The following is a 19,300-nucleotide window of genomic DNA, read 5'->3' on the forward strand; positions in this document are numbered from 1 at the left end:
CCATTCCACGTCTCGAATCGTACGAGCCAAATCGCGGTCGTCTTCGGGATCGAAGATGCATACCCATAGAAAGGTATGGCCAATGGATCGGTTACGTAAAACTTGCATGATCCTCGGCGGCACGCGAAAATTGTGTAACGGGCAACAAAAGATGGTACTTCATTTGGGATTCATTAGCGACGGAGATCTTTAGAGCGCGGCTTCTTCGTCGAAGCTTTCTAAAAGCTTTCTTCGATGGAAATTGGCTCGTGATACTCGCTCGTACCGAACCGGGTGGATTCGGAAAGATGGACGGTGTGTCCTGTAACTGGTGGTGCAACCGATTCTACGTTAGAAAATAAGTCGGGAAAAAGGGTAGCATTTTTTCATTCAACACTAGAACCACCGAGCCCTAAATGTGAGTGATGTGGGAAATGTAGGAAATATCAGAAGACTGTTTTTTGAAAGATGCAAGTTACGCCTGGTTTGTAGTATGACGAGAAGTAGAATCGGTACGTCACGACCAGACGTGCCACTCGATTCCTATTAAATACAGTAATGCCTCCCTAACTGACGCTCAGATTGTATACAAAAATGGACAATTTGGGAAGAGGAGATACGATTATTCGAGCCTTGTAGCTCGTTTTTTATAGTTGTTGACAATTCGTAACTATAAAAGCGAACTGCAAGGCTCGAATTCGCAAGGCTTTTCTTCCCAAATTGTTCATTTTTGTGTACAATCTGAGCGTCAGTAAGGGAGACATTACTGTAGTATCATTTCTTGAAGCTATTTTTTCTCGAAAACGAAGCCTCGAGTGTAACATATTTACTCTATACCTTCGACTTATCTTTTTACGTAGAATCAGCGCCTATCCGGATTTATCACCCGTTGCCCGCACCCTGTAGATCCTCCCGAGGTAACTAATTGTTCGACATTTTTTTCTAGATGCGACTTTATAGAAACTCGTAGATTGCAAACGCGTAAAGTTAAACGGCTCTGGAGAATCGTGTGGCTTGCGAAGGCATAAAACCCGCAGTTTACCGACCAATTATTTCCTTGGAGTATTACAGAATCGCGTGGATGATGATGGCATAAAATCCGCGGTTTATCGATCAATTATCTCCCTAGAGTCTTCGAGTATCTATCGCGTGTATTACAATAAAAGCCTGTGCCGCGCTTTCGATCGAACGAGACTGGAACGAGCGTGCATCGATCGTTGAAGACTGTTACGTTCGTCCTGCCCTTCGGGAAATAAATCCGAGCTCGGATTTCGGAATTGGTCTGCGGAATCGTGGAACCACGCACGCATCTGGATTCCATTGACGCCGGCGCGTCAACGCGAAGACGGTTTCGCAATTGTCGCAACGCGCGCGTGGCAAAAGCAATCAGCGGGAAGCGTGTTTTTATTGTTAAAAGTCCCCGCGTTTCGCACGGTCGCGATCCTAATCTCGCCGACGTTCGTATGAAAAATCGAAAGGCTGCGGAACCGTTTCGCGATTCCTGGTATTTCATTCATCACCGCGACGCTGTTTCCGCGTTTCGAAACGCGGACAGTGATAAGCGCGCTCGCGCGCTCAAGCGTCGTTCTCGTTGCCGAGCGTTCCCCATAAAATTTCGCGGAGAATTAAACGAAGGATTGTGTGCGAACCAGCGATCGAGAGCACGGCAGTCACGAAACGACGGGACGGGCCGATTCGCCGAGAAGAAACGAGGTCGACACGCGATCGGATGTCGGAAAATTCGCGTCCCGCTTGATGATCATTAATCACTGATCATCCGTCCGAGCGGCTCATTGTCTTTCCGGCGTGGATCACGTGAACCGACGACACGCCGCGCCGTGCAGCGCCGGAGCGATCGCACACCGATCAATTAACGCATTCTCTCACGTCATCGGCGTTTACCTTTCAAACGCGCCAGTGATGCCAACGATCGCCGCGGAAATCCATGGAAACGCACTCGCACCGGCGTCGATCTTCCCCCTTCGGCCTCCCTTTGGATCCTCCGGATCCTTCCGTCGATCCGAATCAGTCGACGCAGCGAAATCGACACGGTCGGCCACGTGGTCTTCGATCGCTTCACAGATGTCGTGCGAACTGGCGACGTCACTTTTCGAATTTCAAATCTCCCGCCAGAGGGATCGCCGCACCGTTCTCAGGGGGGTTCCGGCCGTTCTCGGACGGGTTTCTCGCGGGTTTCGCGGTGGAAACGACTCGGAGACAGGTCGGAGAGGCTACGACGTCGACGTCGAAACCTCGTGAAACTGCGATCGCGTCGGCAACGAGCGTACCGAGCAACGAGTTTGCCCAGTGACGTCAACACACCTTCCTCGCCCGCCTTTATCCCTTCCCTGTTCTCTCTTGCTTAGCCTTTTCCTCCTACTTCGCAACGAGATCGAGGATCGACGATCAACAGCCACGTACGCGTTCTCGAACCTCTTGCCCATCGGTCTCGGACCGTCGATCCTCGATCGCTCTCCTCTGGATCGCTCCTCGACGCGAATTCTCACGACTGGTCTCTCTGCACGTTCGTTCCTGTTCTCTGTAGTATCTTTGCTCACTTTTATATCCTTTTAATTCGCGTGTCAAGGGATTCGGTAAGAACGATTTTAATTATATTTCTTGTACGGTTTCTGATACCATTTCTTGTACCAATTCTTTCGCTCCTTACGTTCGAAGCTTTTCCCGCAGAGAGTAAAAACGTAATGCATTTAGTATTCTCGTGCACAAAAAGCTGAGAAAGAAACGGCAGAAGCCAATCGATAGACGATAGAAAAGCGATTCGATCTTGTAGCAATGAAGTCCTTTCTTCTGGCCTCTAAAGAATGATTGCCGCACTAGAATCAGTCGACCCGTCCGGACCACCTGTTGCTCGATTTGTAAGCAGAACGATCTCGGATCGATCGACAACAGCAGGGATCGTGGAAAGTTTTTCGTCGAGGTTTCGACGAGTGGTTACGTGAATTCATGGAACCGGTGTTTAGAGGCTCGTACACCGGTCTCGTGAATATTTGATGAGATACGTAAACCGGGAGGCGGGATTTTTGAGCGTATGCTAATCGGCCTGTGCTCCGTCTTTATTATGCGTGTTACGGTACTCTGCGGCTCGTATCAAATTGTCAATGGGCCGAAGGCTACCGTGTATGGTGTCGCGCGACACTGTTTTCGATAAAACAGTGCCACTTCGCTCACTTTTACTGCTCGATCGCTAGACAGAAAACTAATCGGTAGATCGCTGGATTACGATGTGCTTGGGACAAAAATCGATAGGAGAGACACGAAGCACGAGAAACGTTGGAATTCAATAATATCGTCGCATTGTTTTCAGCATAATTTCCATTTGGATTTAAGAATAAAGTTATTCGTCTTGTTTAAAGATTTGTCGACTAAAAATTATTCCCTGGAATATACTCAAATTCTTAATCTTCGGAACCAGGAAACTTTTCGAAAACACAATCTCCTTTCTTGCTTAAGAAAGCGGTCCAGTCGCAAAGGAATCACAATATCGTACAACAGATGCGTTGATCTCGTTGAGAAAAGTTGGAAGAACGTGCAAGATGCAACGCGTATTGAGAAGCAAGAATAAAAAGGACCGTAAGGACCAGGTTTTTCGAATTGTTTTTCGAATAGCAAGAGCGTCTCAAAAGTTGTTTATCGGCTAGAACGGACGACGAACGGTGGTTCGAAGGATTTCGACGGCGTCGGCCAGTTTCCCAGGCACGGCGAGCGATCATTATTTAATTCGCGATGCGCACGAGGTGCTTGTTACTCGATTTTTCGCTCATAGCGCCCCTCGCCTCGGATCGTTTCGCGGGCGGAGCACGTGCGTTCACGGTGCACCGGCTTGTGTGCACGCCGTACACGCTAATGCGCACTAACAAGGGACAGTGTGTACACTGGTATCCACTAATAGGGGACACACTTCGCCGTGATAATAACCAATTACGTCAACGAGGCCGGAGGGCATGACCGTGACGTTTCGATGGGCACCGCGAGCGCTGCGACCACCGATCCAATCCCGGGGACCGTACGAATTTTCGTCGAATATCGTTTGTTCGATACACCTTGCAGTTCTGCTCCTGAAAGCGGAGATCTTCCGCGTAAATCAGTTGCAAAGAGCAAGACAAATTTTTCACCGCATCAGAGAATCACTGATTAATTGTAACGAGGAAGAACTCGGTGAATTTTTTCATTCGCGTTCGATGAAAATGGATCCGACGATTGAGTGGACTAGAGTCATAGTGGGATAAGTCACTCATGCTACATTGTGAGAAGCAAGGAGTGTTACTGTTCACTGATTAGATATATTGTTGAGATAATTAAAAGTTACGTGAATTTATAGTAACTTTATCATTTATTTTACTCGTCTCTCTTTGGCACGCGTGGATCACATTTTAAGAACAAGTAAGTCAACATTTTCGAAGCTGTCACTTACGCCGTCTATGATTCTAATTCAGTTAATTAGTATGGCAATCTCCTTCCACGTAATGATTACGAGGAACCTTGGCTGACCGGTGTTTATCAACAATCGAAAGCCTCCTCCCATGGGATCCGGCAAGGTCAACGCACAGTTATTCAGGTTTCGACATCGAACAGGTGGACAGAACGCGTTTCCATGGCAACAGGCCATCTCGTCGATTAATTTCGCTATCAGCCATCATCGACCGATGCAATCAGAATTCGAAAGGAAGGCTTTTACCTTCTAGATACACGCCGTCCAGGACGAATATCGAGTTAGGAAACGGGTCCCAAGGTCCCCGGGGCACAATTTTAAGAAACGCCTTTGCGTCTTCTCGTTTCTCTCGATCGTGTCGCGATGAGTCACGATTTAATGAGAAAGCGGACGCGTCGGGATTCCTCGGACAGCACTGATTCACGGTCGCCGGAAGAAATCATATTTTCCGCTGTTTCATAGTTCGCCGTGATCCGTTACGGTGTCCGGCGACGATCCGACACCGACGACACGCGCGTAATTACCGACGTCCATCTCATTAATCGCGTCCGCGGGCTGGCTCATTCATGAATTCGACGATCCGCGATACGTTAACGCTCCGCGCTGCTCGTTACTTGCAACTTTGAAACCGCAATCACCGCCGAGGAACGTACGAACGGTCGTTTAATCGGACACGCGACGTGACGGTAACGTTTGCCCATTGATGTTTCTTATCAATCTCGAAACGTGTGCGAACCGTGCTCTTCGAGCGCTTTTATTTCTATTTTCGTGGCTCGTTCAACGAAACTACGACCACGCCGAATCGAAAAGAAAAATACGGCTAATACACCGAACAACCAAAGAAATTTCCAAATAGACAAACCTAGAGAAGCGAAGCAAAGAACGGATGAATTAATTAGCCCAAGCACTGACGAACATTCGAATGCACGGAACAGAAAGCTACACATCCAACAATTTTCTTTCAGCCTGCATAACCAGATCTCGTTGAAACGAACGATGTTTGGAACGATTGCAGCCAATGCAGTGAAAAAGAAAGAACGTTTTAGAGAATCGATGACGCACGATTCGATGCATCGGCCTAAACGCTAGCGAAAATCTAGCTTCGGTTCTCTTTGCTAGTAAGAACGGCGTTAGCAATGCCAGCCGTGGAAACTATAGTTTCCATTTGACGAATCAGCCGGTATCGGGCCGGCCCGTGTTGCCGCCTCGCTATCGTAACACTTACACGCTCGGCTCGGCTCGGCTCGGCTCGAAAAGTGTGACGACCTTCGGCCACGGCTGCCTTAGTCACGACTGCCGCCGTGAAAATGAGGTAAACAAGCGTGTAATAAAAGTGTTCTCCCAGTAATCGCACTGTTGGCCCGCGACGTTGGAAAACCAGACGGTGATTCCGTCGTGAAAAAAGCCGAGCCTCTTCTCCAATCGGCGACGAACTCGCCCGTCGCGTCGACGAGACTCGACGACACTGACGACGACACCCGTCTTCTTCCTCCTCGACGATACACTGTCTCGACTTTCGCCTTTCGTTTCGCTGTAACGCGAGACCGAGCCGGCAGCCTCGCCGATCCTCGCTTCTTTTCGTTTCTGCCGTCTTTTTGTCGCTGTTCGGTTTTACCGCTGCACAAGCTGCTGCAATTGGACCATCTATCCGCTGGGTAACCGTGTATAAACGCTCTCACCGCGAGAGCAAACAGTGCTGTCGAGGAGCTAAGCCGGAGTCCGCTTCTCTTTCCTGTTCTACGATTTTCAATCCCCCGCGGAATATTTCGCTAATATTTTCCGGTGAATTAGATCGCGTGCCAAAAATTTACGTAATGGAAAGAACGATTAATATTTTCTGCTATGTATTATACGTAATCAAATTCGATGTTCGTAATTTCTGGACGACGTTTGTCCGCAAATGGTCGATCCGTTCTGTGTTCGAGATCGTAGCTGTACTTCATAGGTCGTGCAGAAGTTTTGTTTCGGTGGTCAACTTAGCCGCGAATGTTGCACTCGTTAACATGCAAGGTGCGATAAGCATTCGAAAATTTATCACCGTTCTTTACCATGTTTTAAGTCGTCCGAAACCCTGGTCGGTTCAACAAGAAAATCGTCTTATCGTTCTCTTCGGGAATCCTGTCGACGAGTAACTTAATCGGCGTATCTGCTGCTGTTCTGTACAATTATCCTAATACGTTGACACTTGGCTTAATTGCTCGAGAATTTCAGGAGTCACCGTCGGAATCTTGCAATAGAGTTGTTTGTGTTTCGGACGTGAGTCACGACGAGTTTAGTATGTGTCGTTCAGAGGAAGAAGCGCCGCGCGAGCATTCGAGGTGCGAACAGAAGCACGCGAATCGTTATTCGCGAGATAGTGCAAGCATAATCAGCATATCAGACCGAGGACAGTCCCGGAGGAGGATGTCGCAATTCCGCGCCGCAAGGTGATACGCTTCGTCGTTTTTCCATCCTCGCGCGCCGGCTGTCATTCTAGACACCGCTCATTGTCGCGCGGACAATGGGCTGTTTTGAATAAGAAATTAAGAGAACCGCGATAACGCGGTTGTAGAAACCTGCCTAGAGGAACGCGGAATCGACTCCTCTCTCCCTTTCTCCCTCCCTCTCTCTCTCTCCCGGTGTAACAAAGGTCGTTCACTCGAGAATCGACGATCGAGATATTCCACCGAGATTTCCATCAGTGTCGGATACGAAAAGACAGTATATTCTAGTGTGAACAAATAGTTGGTCCTTTCTTCGCGACACATTTTAGGTACACGCTTGTGAAAGAGTTCGCCACAGAAAACTGGCCACAGCAAAACATCAGAAAGCTCCTAAGAAACCATCTGTTGACGGAAGCTGACAATTTTCAGAAGTATCTTGGATCGCGGGGAAAATCAGCCGGCCATTTCAGAAGAAGTGTTCAGAGAGGAAAACGAAGCAGACTTCAAAGAAACAATAGGAACCGCGGACCAGAAAGAGTCGGAACAGCGTCCCTGGGACACCGGGGTAGAACCTTGAGGTATTAAAGTTTTTATCGACGTCGAAACTGTGTCGGGTTCGAGGTAGCAAAAAGATGAGTCGAGGATTTGTCGGTCGGAGGAGAAGAACGGGAAAAAGAACGAGCTTTTCGTCGGTCGTCGGTGGAAGAGGTCGAACAAGGAAGAGCTTGGGTTCCCCTTTTGCACGATGGGCGAGCTTGCGCGGGTCTCGAAAGAGGCGGTGGCCGAAGGGAACAAGGACGCGGGGCCGTGCAACTTGCACGAATCGTACGTGCTCGAGGAACTTGATAGCTGGTTTAGCGTGTTTCGCGTGGTGTCATGGCTCGCCGTGCGTGGAAACCTGGCCCAGCGGAGACCGGAGGGACGCGGCTGAGATTAAACAATTGACTGGCGTGATAACGAGGGCACTTCCCGCTGCTAAACTCATCCTGTCCTGTCGTGTCGAGCAGTATCGTCTAACCTACGGCTCTCTGGATATCCACTTAGTCCTCTGCTCATCCATCTGCCCTTCAACCGACGAGTCGTGCCGGTCCATTGCATCATGCCGACCGAATATCTCGACGTTCAAGCTCCTGAATTCGCCGCGTTTCCCTATCCGCGGAGCCTTGAAGCTGTTTCCGCCATCTCGTTACGCTGGACCCACCGAGCCATAATATCGCGCGCTGCCTCGCAAAAAAGAACTCGTTCGGATTCTTCGAAGTTTTTATTAGAGAACGTGCACCAATAATGTATAATAATTGATTCGTGCAAGGAACCGGTCATTTTGACCGTGGTAGGTTCACTGGTAATTTCATAATCGAGGTCAGGAGTTGGCTGAATTGCTTTCTCGTTCTCTCTGTCGCTTGCGAGTTGCAAATATTTAGCTCCGGCTTGACCTTTCCCAAGGTGCAAATATTTGGTCAATCGTGTGCAGATTCTCGATGAAAGATTTAGGACAATGGTACGCCTTTGCGTTCATAACTTGATTACAATGATAATAGTAATTTATTTATTCATGCGCACGGTTAGAAAAACCCTTTTTTACCTGGAAGTTAGTTCGTTAGCGAAACCTTAATTTCGTGATTATATTCCAAGTATCCAGCCTTTTCCAGATCTTTTCGCAATTTCTTATTTTCGTCTGAACATCGAATCGAAGGGGTTCAGTTGTTAATTGGAAGATTTCTAGCATTCTTTAATTTCCTGCAGACCAATTATCCGCATTGATCGCAGGATTGCAAGACGCGAATCTTTTTATTGGTGTTTTTCTGCGTGGATTCGACGAATATTCCAGCGGACTCGAGTCCGCGGCGTGTGGAACGGAGGAGATAATTTCTTCTAGAGCTCATCGCCGTCCAGATCATCACGGCATGCCATTTAACCGATGATTTCCGGGCTCGTTTAGCCTCAGCCTACAAGCGCACGCTCGGATCTGCGAAGCGTGCCACGCGGCTGGCCCGCGATCTTGCAAAATTACACGTTTACGTGTACAGAGGATAAGTATTATTTTTCTGTGCGTATGTGGTGCCTCGCGGGAGAAAGAATCCGATGGAATCTAGACGCTGACTGATCGATTGCGAAACGCGTTACAGGTCCGTTCTACCGAAACGTTTGCCATCCATTTCGTCGATCTCAACCCGTGTTTTCGAGCTAAATCGTTTAAATCGGTTTCGCACAAAAGAATCTAGATCCTCCGAACGAGTCTAGAAATAAAACACCATCGTAGCTTTGGCAGAAAATAGAATACGGTAGATCGGCCAGAGAATTTTGCTCGGACAATTGCCATGGAACGATCCGTTGTCTTCATCGATTTGTGTCGAGCACCGTTCGAGTTCAAGTTCGCCCGATTCGACGTCGCGTTCCGAGAAAGGTCGGTTCACCGGCGGGATTTATGGTGTAGTCGCCGATTCGCTCTAAAGTAAACGCATTCGATTCTATTTATACCCGGTGTGTAACGCAGCCACCGTTGCGTTACATCGGAAACTGCGAAACGCTGATGAACGATAGTGACTCACGGCGATCGCGCGCCTTTTAATTAGAGTCCCGAGTAACTGTAGCTCCGCTCGATACGTCGAGATATCCCGATCGAGCAGAATTCCGCCGATCGGCTCGGAAAAGATTTGCCCATGCGTTCGCAGTCGCCCGATCGATTTTGGATCAAACGGAAGACCGAATGCGGTCTAAATCGAACACTGCGGGAATCTGAGCGTAAAAAAGAAATGAATTCTACGCGCGCGAGGGGTTATTAAATTGCGGAAAACCGGGAAAACGGACGAAGAAACCGGATACCAGATCCGCCGTGGACCGGATGCGGTTTAGTTGAAGGAACTCGAGCGTACGCGTGTATAGTACGAAGGCAGCCCGGCATGACGTCTTTGTGCCCCAGATAGAACAATTTAGAAGTCCGGTCTACGGTGAAGTCGAGCCGCGTTTTAAGAGGTCGATCGTTGCAAATCGCCCGGGGAGTAATTGATCCTCCTGTCCGTGGCAATTTGCCCGAGGAGCCTCTACCTTTCGTTTGATAACGGGTCGTCGATGCTGGAGCGGAAACGACCACCGTGTAACAACCTGTTGGGATTTCTCCCGGATCCGGGCTCGCGTGACGTCCACGGAATCGTTGAGCAACCCCTCGGTTCGCGAGGTCGATCGTTAACCATCGTCGTGGCAGTTCGAACGAAGTCGGTCACTCACCTATACCTGCTCCTGCGGGCCTCTGCTCAGAGGATGATGATTCGACTTCGATGAATCCGAATCCATCGGGTCCGGACCTCGATGACCAGCTTCGGGGATCGTGATCACACTGTCGTCGTCTCCCAGGATGAAGCTGGTCTTCTTCAGGGGCTCTCTGGGCCTGTGGTTGTCTCCTAAGCTCGATCTTCTCGATAGGGAAAGTGGGTGAGGGAGAGGCTCGCGGTAGACATCCTGAGGCTCCGCGACTTTCTGGTGCCTGTCAACGACAAACTCGATTAGCTAATTTCAGCTTAGTTCGTTCTTCTTTCGCGACTAACGGTAAGATTGTAAATCGAGGAGTTCGTGCTCCGAACGAGATAGAGCAGAGTTCGTTTTAACCCTCGGAAGACGAATGGTTTTCGATGGTCGCGAGAGACGAGAGCGGCGTCATTTTTATTCGTAATAAAGTTTGTGTTGGGAATCGGTGCGTGGTTTTAGTGAAAGTGGAAACGGACGACGTGGTCGGACACAGATACTCTGTACAGTAATGTCTCTCTAATTGAGACATCTGAGTCTCTCAGATTGTCCACAAAAATGGTCACTTTGGGAAGAGGAGATACGATTATTCGAGCCTTGCGGCTCGTTTTTATAGTCGTTGACAATTCGGAACTATAAAAATGAACCGCAGGGATCGAATAATCGTATCTCCTCTTCCTAATTTGTCCATTTTTGCGGACAATCTGGGCGTCAATTAGAGAGACATTACTGTACACTGTTTTCTCTCATTCTCTTGTATAAGATCTGTTTAAGGGTAAGTAGAAATGATCTGTCGTGACCAGACAATGGTTCTACTCATGAATAACGTTTTAATAATAATTATACCGTGGACCTTTATGTAAAGTAAACATTGTTTGTATCTATTGATTGTACAGATTGCCCAGACAAGCAGAAACAGCGTGATCAAGACCGACGAACCATTCTTCGATAATCTTCTCTAGGTAAGCAGTGAAAGTTTACTCAGAATTTTCATTAATTCTCTCGCACGAAATCGTAACACCGTCGAAGTTTATCGACGAGTTTGAGAACTTTGAGCCCAACAAGTTTGCACGACGCCTGTCTGAAACGATGCTTGCAAATTTCGTCTCCGAGTTCTTCACCTAGACTCTAAATGCTGACGGGACGGTGTCTTCGGCGGAGGATTGATAAGGCCTGGAATCTGATCCATGGTTGTCCTCGAGGTGGATCGCCTCATTACGTCGCTCTTTTTCGAGTCCATCGTGGCCCTCGATGCGTCTTTATGCATCCTCCTATCCTCCTTTTTCCTCTCCTCCGTTCGATTCTTCCTCAACGACGCGTTGATGTCCTCCAACACACGATTATAATCCTCCTGGTTCCTTGTCTCCTCCGACATGTGATCGATCGAATGGGCCTCGCTATCCAGCAGCTACAAAAACATAAACCGCAAGTTAATCGAAACCGCAACCTCTCCCCTCCACTATCAAATACTTCTCTCAGAGGAACTTTTACCACACCTACAGGATATTTATTCTTGTATGTGATATCGTATCTCTAGGAAATTTCTCATTTACGTGTATTATTTTCCAACAACCTGAACGAGGGAAAAGTGTTCTTTACGACAGAGTCGGGCAAAAAGTAATCCGATCGATGATCAACGATTCTGACTCGTTGGTAATTATGAATTATTATAAATCAGCTGGTATAAATTATAAATTAGTTACGACAACTAACGAGATACAATCGTTAATCATCGATCAGATTACTTTTCGCCCAACTCTGTTTCGCATCGACCAAAATAGCTACGGCAAGTGTACAAAATAGTAACGCGATCGCCTCTCGTTAACATCCTCGTCTTCTCTCGTTCTATAGATTTATGTATGCCATAAAGACCCGCGGTCTAATAGTTACCGAAGAGCAGTTCGATTCCTCCTGTATCTTTTTTCTCGTCGTATCTCGAATACTTGACCAATTATTCCCCTGACCGGTAAACGGGGCGCGATCCAGCGAAACGGTTGCTATTGCTGGTATAAATAAGATCGGTGGATGCCGTACCTCGTTCTGAGTATAAAAGACGGGCGTTTTCCCGTCGATCTGCATGCTCTGCATGCTGTCGCGCCTCAGGGAACCGTCCGGGCTGGTGATCATGACCGGGATCGGAGTCAACGGAGTCATCGGTACGTTCATGTGCAGTCCACCGGTCGACGATGCCAGGCTCGAACCGGATCCGGTAGTCAACGAGCTGCTGGACGCGTCCCGGTAATGAGGGAACCCGCTGCTGCTCATGCGCTCTGAAATCATCCGTGGAATCTAAATCTGTTGGTCGATGGCGGCAGAATATCGGGCTGTCGCGCCACGGTGATCCCGATCCGAGAGACCGAAACTACCGGTCGCTATCCGGGAATCTCGTTTACGAGCAACGCGAGCCACCGCCTTCTCGTTAACCGTTTCCCCGGCTTTTACGAACCTGTCCGGATATTAACCGTCCCGTTGCTTATCCCGGAACGAGACATTCTTTCGATCGGAGCCGAGGACGGTCCGTGAACCGACTAGTTCTTCGACGTTCCGAACGAGAAACGAGTGTCTTTCGACAGTTTATGCACCTCTATGGACTTCTAGGGGGAACTAACAGCAACGGCCGTCCACGAGGATCGTATAGAAAGCAAAATTTATCGGCACCTTTCGCGCGAATTGGAAAATTCGCAGAAAATTTCTGGATGATAGCTTTGTTTTAGATGGAATTGCGAAATAAGATCGTGCACGAAGATAATGCGGAAAGCGTGTGCGAATCGATCGGCACTTTTGGAACGAATAGAAAAATTGCAGAAAAATCCACTAACTTTCTAGGCGTACCGTGACAAAGTGTCGCGCACGAAGATCGAGTATAAATTACGCACGAACGTAACTCCTTGATTCAACAGGAGAATCGCAGATTTACGAAGCGCAGAAAAATATGTTTGAAAAGTTTTCGCCGACGCCATACTTCGTGCTTCCATTCAGAGTAATTCTTTCGTGGAGATTCTCCGCGGAAAATTTGCCAGGTATTTTCTGCTTTAACAATTCACGGACAAAAGCGTTTCGCGAGCAGCTTGAAACGAACGCCGCTTTCTGATTGACCCTCGCGCTCCTAGTCTATAAATATAGAGGAAAGTTTGAGCGACGCGATTAGTATCGGCGCAGATTGAATGAACTTGATTCATGTTAATCGGGGTCAATTACATTTTCCCCGGGCTCGCGCGATCCTCAATCAGAGTCCGCTTTTTACGATCCACGTGGAAAGAGCGGGAAATAACCGTCGGGAAATTCGTCGATTTCGTACCTCCCTTTGCACGCTGCATCGCTCGAATTTTATCGAGATCTGCGGCGGAACAGAGAGGCGTGTCCACCTCGTAGGTGTTGTTGAACAAAGTATAGTTCACTTCGTATTCCCCGGTCTCCTTCTTGAACGTGATTATGTGCTCGAACCTGTGTCCCCATAGTATCTCCGAAGGTAGATAGGAGCTTCTTGCTTGCGTGGTCATGCCGGTCGACTCGATCACGCCTGGAATTATCGTGACGTTTCTGAACGCGATCATCGATTTGTTCGGTCCCGAATCACCGACCGAGTTTGCTCACCCTCTAGTATCACCACGATCTCGAAACGCTCCCTTAGCATATCGCTGGCCGATATGTGATAAAGAGGCGACTGCTCGTTGATCTTGTGGACGATCGTCGTTGGCCAAATGAAGAATATCTTGTCCTCCTCGCCGTCTCCACCCACTTTTAATTCTGTCTGGAAGAATGGCAGCAGTTCTCCTTCCCTTGTCACCTGAAATGCAACGAGAGACGCAGCTGAAGTGCAGCAAAACTTACATCTTGGAGAATCGTAATTCTCCACGAATTTGTATCAGAGAAAAGTGCTTTATAGAAAATCCACCGTCGGGTCAACAATTTTGATCGTCTGTCTTTTTTTAACCCAGCAGAACTTTGCAACGAGTCGTCCTTAATCAATGTTTCCCCGATAATTTGAACGATTACGCGATAAGAAATCCGGCGTTAGATCGTTTTGCAATTGGAACGACTGCAAGAGATAAGAAAGCTGGCGTCAAGTTGTCATCTTCGAAGCACCGTGTCTTCCGTCTTTCTCGAGCTGCTGGCTCCACTTCTGACATTGTATAAATATATTGAGTTATTGCGGAATAAATGCGACTCGGTAAAAATAGAAGTAGAAAAGGACGAGCGGCGAAAGAGAGTGTTTCGGCGGAAGGCGAGTATACGCGAAGTGTGTTTTGTCTCGCGTTCAACCGGTCCAAGGTTCGATCCGCTCACCTTCCGTTTGATCATCTGGGCCCTGACGTGGGCCTCGATGATGTGGCTCTTCCTCATGTCACCGACACGGAACATCAGACACGGCTGGCCGTCTCTCTGACAGATCACAGCGTTTCGCGAGAACAGCAACGTCTGCGTCCTCTTCTTCGGCCGAGACAGCTTCGCGAACACTATGCCGACCATGAACGCCTGCAGAATCACGCCGGTCATCGATTGGATGCATATCACGAACACCGCCTCCGGACACTCGTCCGTCGGGTGTTTCGAGCCGTACCTAAAACGTTCGCAAATGATCCTTGCGTCTGCCGTTTCGAATTCGATCGATGTCTAAACCGTTCTATCGATTCCTCGAAGCGCGAATAGAGATTCGAGGATGCTAACACACCTTGACGACTCTTTCCTCCACAACTAGAATATTCGCTAATTACTGTGAAAGATACAGTAATGTCTCCCTTACTGACGCTCAGATTGTGCACAAAAATGGACAATTTCGGAAGAGGAGATACGATTATTCGTGCCTCAAAGCTTATTTTTATAGTTGTTGACAATCGGTAACCATAAAAAAACGAGCCACAAGGCTTGGACAATCGTATCTCCTCTCCCCAAATTGTCCATTTTTGTGGACAATCTGAGCGTCGGTAAGGGAGACATTACTGTATTGCGATACAACTCGTACTCCGAAGAATAGCTCTGCTCGATAACGTCTTTGCTCGTTCTCGATTTCTAGATAAATTCTGATCGATCCTTGCAATATCACTAATACGTTGAAAGAAAGAAAACTACTTGTCATCCTAAACAAACGACCAACGACAGCAGCGCGTCCACATTTAGCGGGTTAAACCGTAGGCGAAACGCTTCTCCCAAAAGTGATAGCGTCTGAAATTCGTTCGAATCATGGAATCATCTGATCCAGGAAACATCCCGCGAGTATTAGGAATATATCTAGTCACCCGATAGTGTGCTGCGTCTCGATCGAGAAGAGGAACGAGCTGGTGAACCCTCGGATGTCTACGATGCACGGCGTGAACGTCAGATTTGGGTTCGAGTAGTTCTCCGGGTCCAGGTCCCCGTGGCTGTACGCTATCAGCCACCATATCAGGGCGAAGCCGAGCCACGAGAGCAGGAAGTTCATGGAGAAGACTAGCAGCGTCCATCGCCATTGGGCGTCCACCAGTGTCGTGAAGATGTCCTGCAACGGATCTTCGGTCAAACGATACGTCCAATAAATGAAAACATCGAAGGAGTATTCGGTAAAGGACGATGGGGGCTGAAATCGGGGCGCAAAAATAGCGTGGCCTGTAGCGGTTCGATTTTACATAAGAGAATGGTAATTTTAGTTGCTTGGAGCTTGGTGATTCCGCGGCGTAAACGTTTCTAGATGATCGCGGAGTCAGCTGTTCGCGCGGAGAGCCCCGCCGCGGCTATAGATGCCGGGCAATTTGGCAAGTGGTTGCAATTATAAATCGAGAAAGGGTGAGTGGGAATGGAGGAACGGCGACTGGTTCGGGTATCGAACAACGGGAGGATATTATTCGGCTTTGGTTTCTCGGCGCGATCGAATCGTTGGTAAATGCGAAACCTCGAGACGCCGCGTGGTCGGCGTAGTCGTCGACCGAGGCTGCCTCGGAATCGCCTTGAACGACGTCTTAACACACCGCCGCGATCGTCGGTGGCTAGCACACGGCCGTACGCTTTTAGAAATACTTTAAAATTACCTGAAGGTAACGGCGCCGCCGCTTGGCGACATTTCCTTGTACGACATTGCAATCGCCGTGCTTGAAAACCACCCTCTTGCGGATCCGCCGCGAGCTGAACCTGGTCTGCCGGTATCTGAAAGCAAACGAATGGATGGTGCCCATTAACACGTAGAACCGGACGCCGCGGCACTAGAGCAGTCTAGTGGCTGTAAACTTTATTCGAAGCAATAAAAACCTCGTTTCTGCCCGCCCGGCTCGAGGGGATGATTTATTAACGCGAATCAAGCCGTCGCGGTCCCTGTCGCTGAATGTCGGAGACGTGTTATTACGTCTGGGTTAGGCAGCAGGCGTATCGAGAAGGGTGTATGAAAACACAAAGGGTGTTTAGAGTGAATAATCGTGAACCGTTCCCATATCGTTCGCCAGCTTCGCTTGTCGAAGTGGGCGCACTTCGATGGGCCGAGGGTAGAACGAAGCTGTGAATGAACTTGGAAGTCGGGACTAGTTTCGTAGCAACGTCGAGAGTTCGCGTCTACTTGAAGCGAGATGTTCATAAAGATATTTCTCGCGGGAACATTTTTACGATTTCACCGTGCGAAACGATCGGAAACGCGAGAAAAGTCGTAACGGATATGATGCTTTTGCTCGAGATTATTTTTTCTCGGCGTCTTCTCCCGGCTCGAAATAAAAAGTGGCTTCGCGCGCGATGTTTTGGCAAATATTTCCGAATTCGTTCGCTTCTGTTAATGGAAAGAAAAATATTGTTTCTAGAGGAATCGAGACGTATCTCTGTTGGCAAAAGCGTTTACAGGAGAACCTAGCAAATAGACTCTCTGAGAGAAATATTCCATCGAAGAATCATTGCTATCGCAGACTTCTCATATATTTGATGAACCTCTTTAAAAAAACGTGAAATAATTTCACATCATTTTCACTTCGCACTACTTCAAATTCCTTGCGTATATTCCACAGTCTAGTGACCAACGATGACCGGGCAATATCTCGAATTACTTGAACACTGTCTCGTCTGTCGCTAACTTTGGAAACGAAAGAAATTTTCTTCGCGATAGAAAAGACTCCCGTGGTCGATAGCTCGACGCGACGTTTTCGGTAGATTCTTTCTCTTGGTGCAGGAAGGGAAATCGTTCAACGTTGTTGCGTTCGAACGAAAAACGAGCCGTTGCCTCTCTCGCGGGTTCTCTAAAGGCCGTTTAAAACGGTAATATCGTCTGCTCGGAAATATACGGAGCTTAATGCCAGAGGACATAATTTACGGTCGAACGGCTTTCGTTGGAGCCAGGATGGACCGATCGAGGGCAATCTGCCAGAAAATCGACAGACGAACCTGCTATCGATGATCTTCGGCGTGTACGTGATTCACGGGGCCGGACGTCTACTCGTAAATCGTTCGGAAACCGCGAATAGAAAATCATCGAAGAAGGTTGAACGTTCCTCAGGGTCCTCGGGGTCCGTCTCAAAGAGAATTCCGCGTTCGCCGTGAATATTTTCATCCTCGTCTTTCGCAGTATTTCGGGAAGGACACCGATCGTTCGTTCTTCCACTTTCCTTTTCGCCTCTTTGCGTCATTGCCGGTCGCGAGCGAGTCCATACCTCACGAACGAGGAGAGAAAATAATGTTATTTGATTACCGAACGTTTGCAATTCCAAATATCAACACGAGCTATTTTCTCGCGGTTTCTATTCTTGTACATTTTTTTATCGAGTTTCGCCTCGCTGCTTTATTAGAGCGCCGAAAAATAGCGCGTTCTCCTTCCGATGGACAGAGAATCGCTTGGAATCGCTTAGAGAATTCTCTAAGAATCGCTTAGAGAATCGCTGGCTGATCGAATGACGAATTGATCGCTACGGCGGATCGGTCCGGCGTTTACGAGAACGCGACGGATTTATTAGAGCGACGTTTTTCCCTTATAAATCAACCGTAACCAGTGACGGATCGGAAGATAAACAGTGGCGGCGATCGTATTTAAGAGACTGGTTAATCATCGAGTCTATTATTAAAGGTGTATCTCATCCGCGGAGTCTAAAAGCGGTACATTTATAATTCGTTCCGATCGGTTCTCGGGCCCGGGAGTTTAGCCCGTTCGTTCGATTCGCCGCAAAGTGGTCCCGGCGTGTATAATGCTCCTCGCGAAAACATGTGCGACGAAGCTCGCGAGCGAATGTTTGTCCGATCCCGTTTCATCTGGGCCAGTGACGTTAGTCGTTTTATAGAAATGTTTACAGTGCCGCGCTTGCCGCGGAAGCCTCGTTAATTCGCGAAAAAGAAACCTCGCTATCCTGCCTCGGTGAGAAACTCCTGAAACTTCGAATAAAGAAAACGTGGACCACGATTTGTACGAGCCGCAATAATCGGGAGAATTAGTGCCTTATATAAACATTTCATAAGCAAACTTTTTCAAACTTTCTCAATCTTTTCTGCGGATCGTTGCAGAAATTCCCATGATCGAAAAGCTATCTTCGGGGACCCGAGCAACGTCGGAGGAAAAAGTTGCGGGATTCGGGATCTTCGAATCTCCGATCCACTTGTTGCGCTTTGAATCGTTGGTATTTCGTCGATCGGAAAGCGATAGGAATAAAGTGACGGTATAAATACTAATCGTCGTCATTTATGCGAATAAATACGCGCGTCATCGCTTCCGGATGACGGTGTAAATTCCAGCTTCGTTCGCCAGACGACACTAACACACGTATCGCCGTCTGATCGAAACGAAACCAAGCCCGAAATAAATCGGGCCGCGAGGGACTCCGAAACTTCGTAAAGCACGGACGCTCAGGATTAGAAGCGTGTCCGGCTGTTTACGGACGATGTTGCGCAGTCACGGATTATTACAATTCGCGTATCGTAGGCGCTAACGTTGTTGGCAGAGCCCAAGGATGACTGCCGGTCTCTTTGAACTTGTCTTTCCACGGCCGCGATATCGACTTTGTCCCGATTTTGCCGAGATCCGCGCGACGACGAGGTGTCAACGTGTTCTTCCAAGCACTGCACACCTACACGGTTGTTGGGTTTGGCAGAGCTCGCTACGATAACTGGCTGTTAACGACACGGTAATAAACGCTCGAGGATAGTCCACTTTAGCGTTAAATACGAATTTTTGATTTTTGGTCAGCGATCGGTGTTAGATTGTAGTCGGTTGATAATATCGACGATTTTTATATCCTTTCGGTCTTCGAATAATTTCTCGGACTTCGCAACGGGAACA

General features: G+C 48.2%; 1 protein-coding gene across 7 annotated transcripts in view; it reads right to left on the reverse strand.

Moving 5' to 3' along the window:
* LOC117226057 (ATP-sensitive inward rectifier potassium channel 12) overlaps nucleotides 1-19,300 on the reverse strand; it is a 33,872-nt gene that overhangs the window by 3,020 nt on the left and 11,552 nt on the right. For 5 of the 7 annotated variants that reach the window (XR_013034402.1, XM_076525184.1, XM_033480020.2 and 2 more), the window contains 8 exons: nucleotides 16,095-16,209; nucleotides 15,330-15,568; nucleotides 14,380-14,653; nucleotides 13,687-13,879; nucleotides 13,391-13,612; nucleotides 12,127-12,362; nucleotides 11,214-11,500; nucleotides 10,078-10,333 (listed from right to left, as the gene is read on the reverse strand). Coding sequence is in view for 6 of the 7 variants with exons in the window: in XM_076525184.1 (XP_076381299.1) it covers nucleotides 10,078-10,333; nucleotides 11,214-11,500; nucleotides 12,127-12,362; nucleotides 13,391-13,612; nucleotides 13,687-13,879; nucleotides 14,380-14,653; nucleotides 15,330-15,568; nucleotides 16,095-16,209 (1,822 nt within the window). In the remaining variant the exon portion in view is untranslated. Of the gene's footprint in view, nucleotides 1-10,077; nucleotides 10,334-11,213; nucleotides 11,501-12,126; nucleotides 12,363-13,390; nucleotides 13,613-13,686; nucleotides 13,880-14,379; nucleotides 14,654-15,329; nucleotides 15,569-16,094; nucleotides 16,210-16,311; nucleotides 16,408-19,300 lie in introns of all 7 variants that reach the window. The other 2 variants (XM_033480021.2, XM_076525185.1) reach the window with 1 other exon arrangement.

The sequence above is a fragment of the Megalopta genalis genome, chromosome 11 (genome assembly GCF_051020955.1).
Source record: "Megalopta genalis isolate 19385.01 chromosome 11, iyMegGena1_principal, whole genome shotgun sequence".
Taxonomy (NCBI): domain Eukaryota; kingdom Metazoa; phylum Arthropoda; class Insecta; order Hymenoptera; family Halictidae; genus Megalopta; species Megalopta genalis.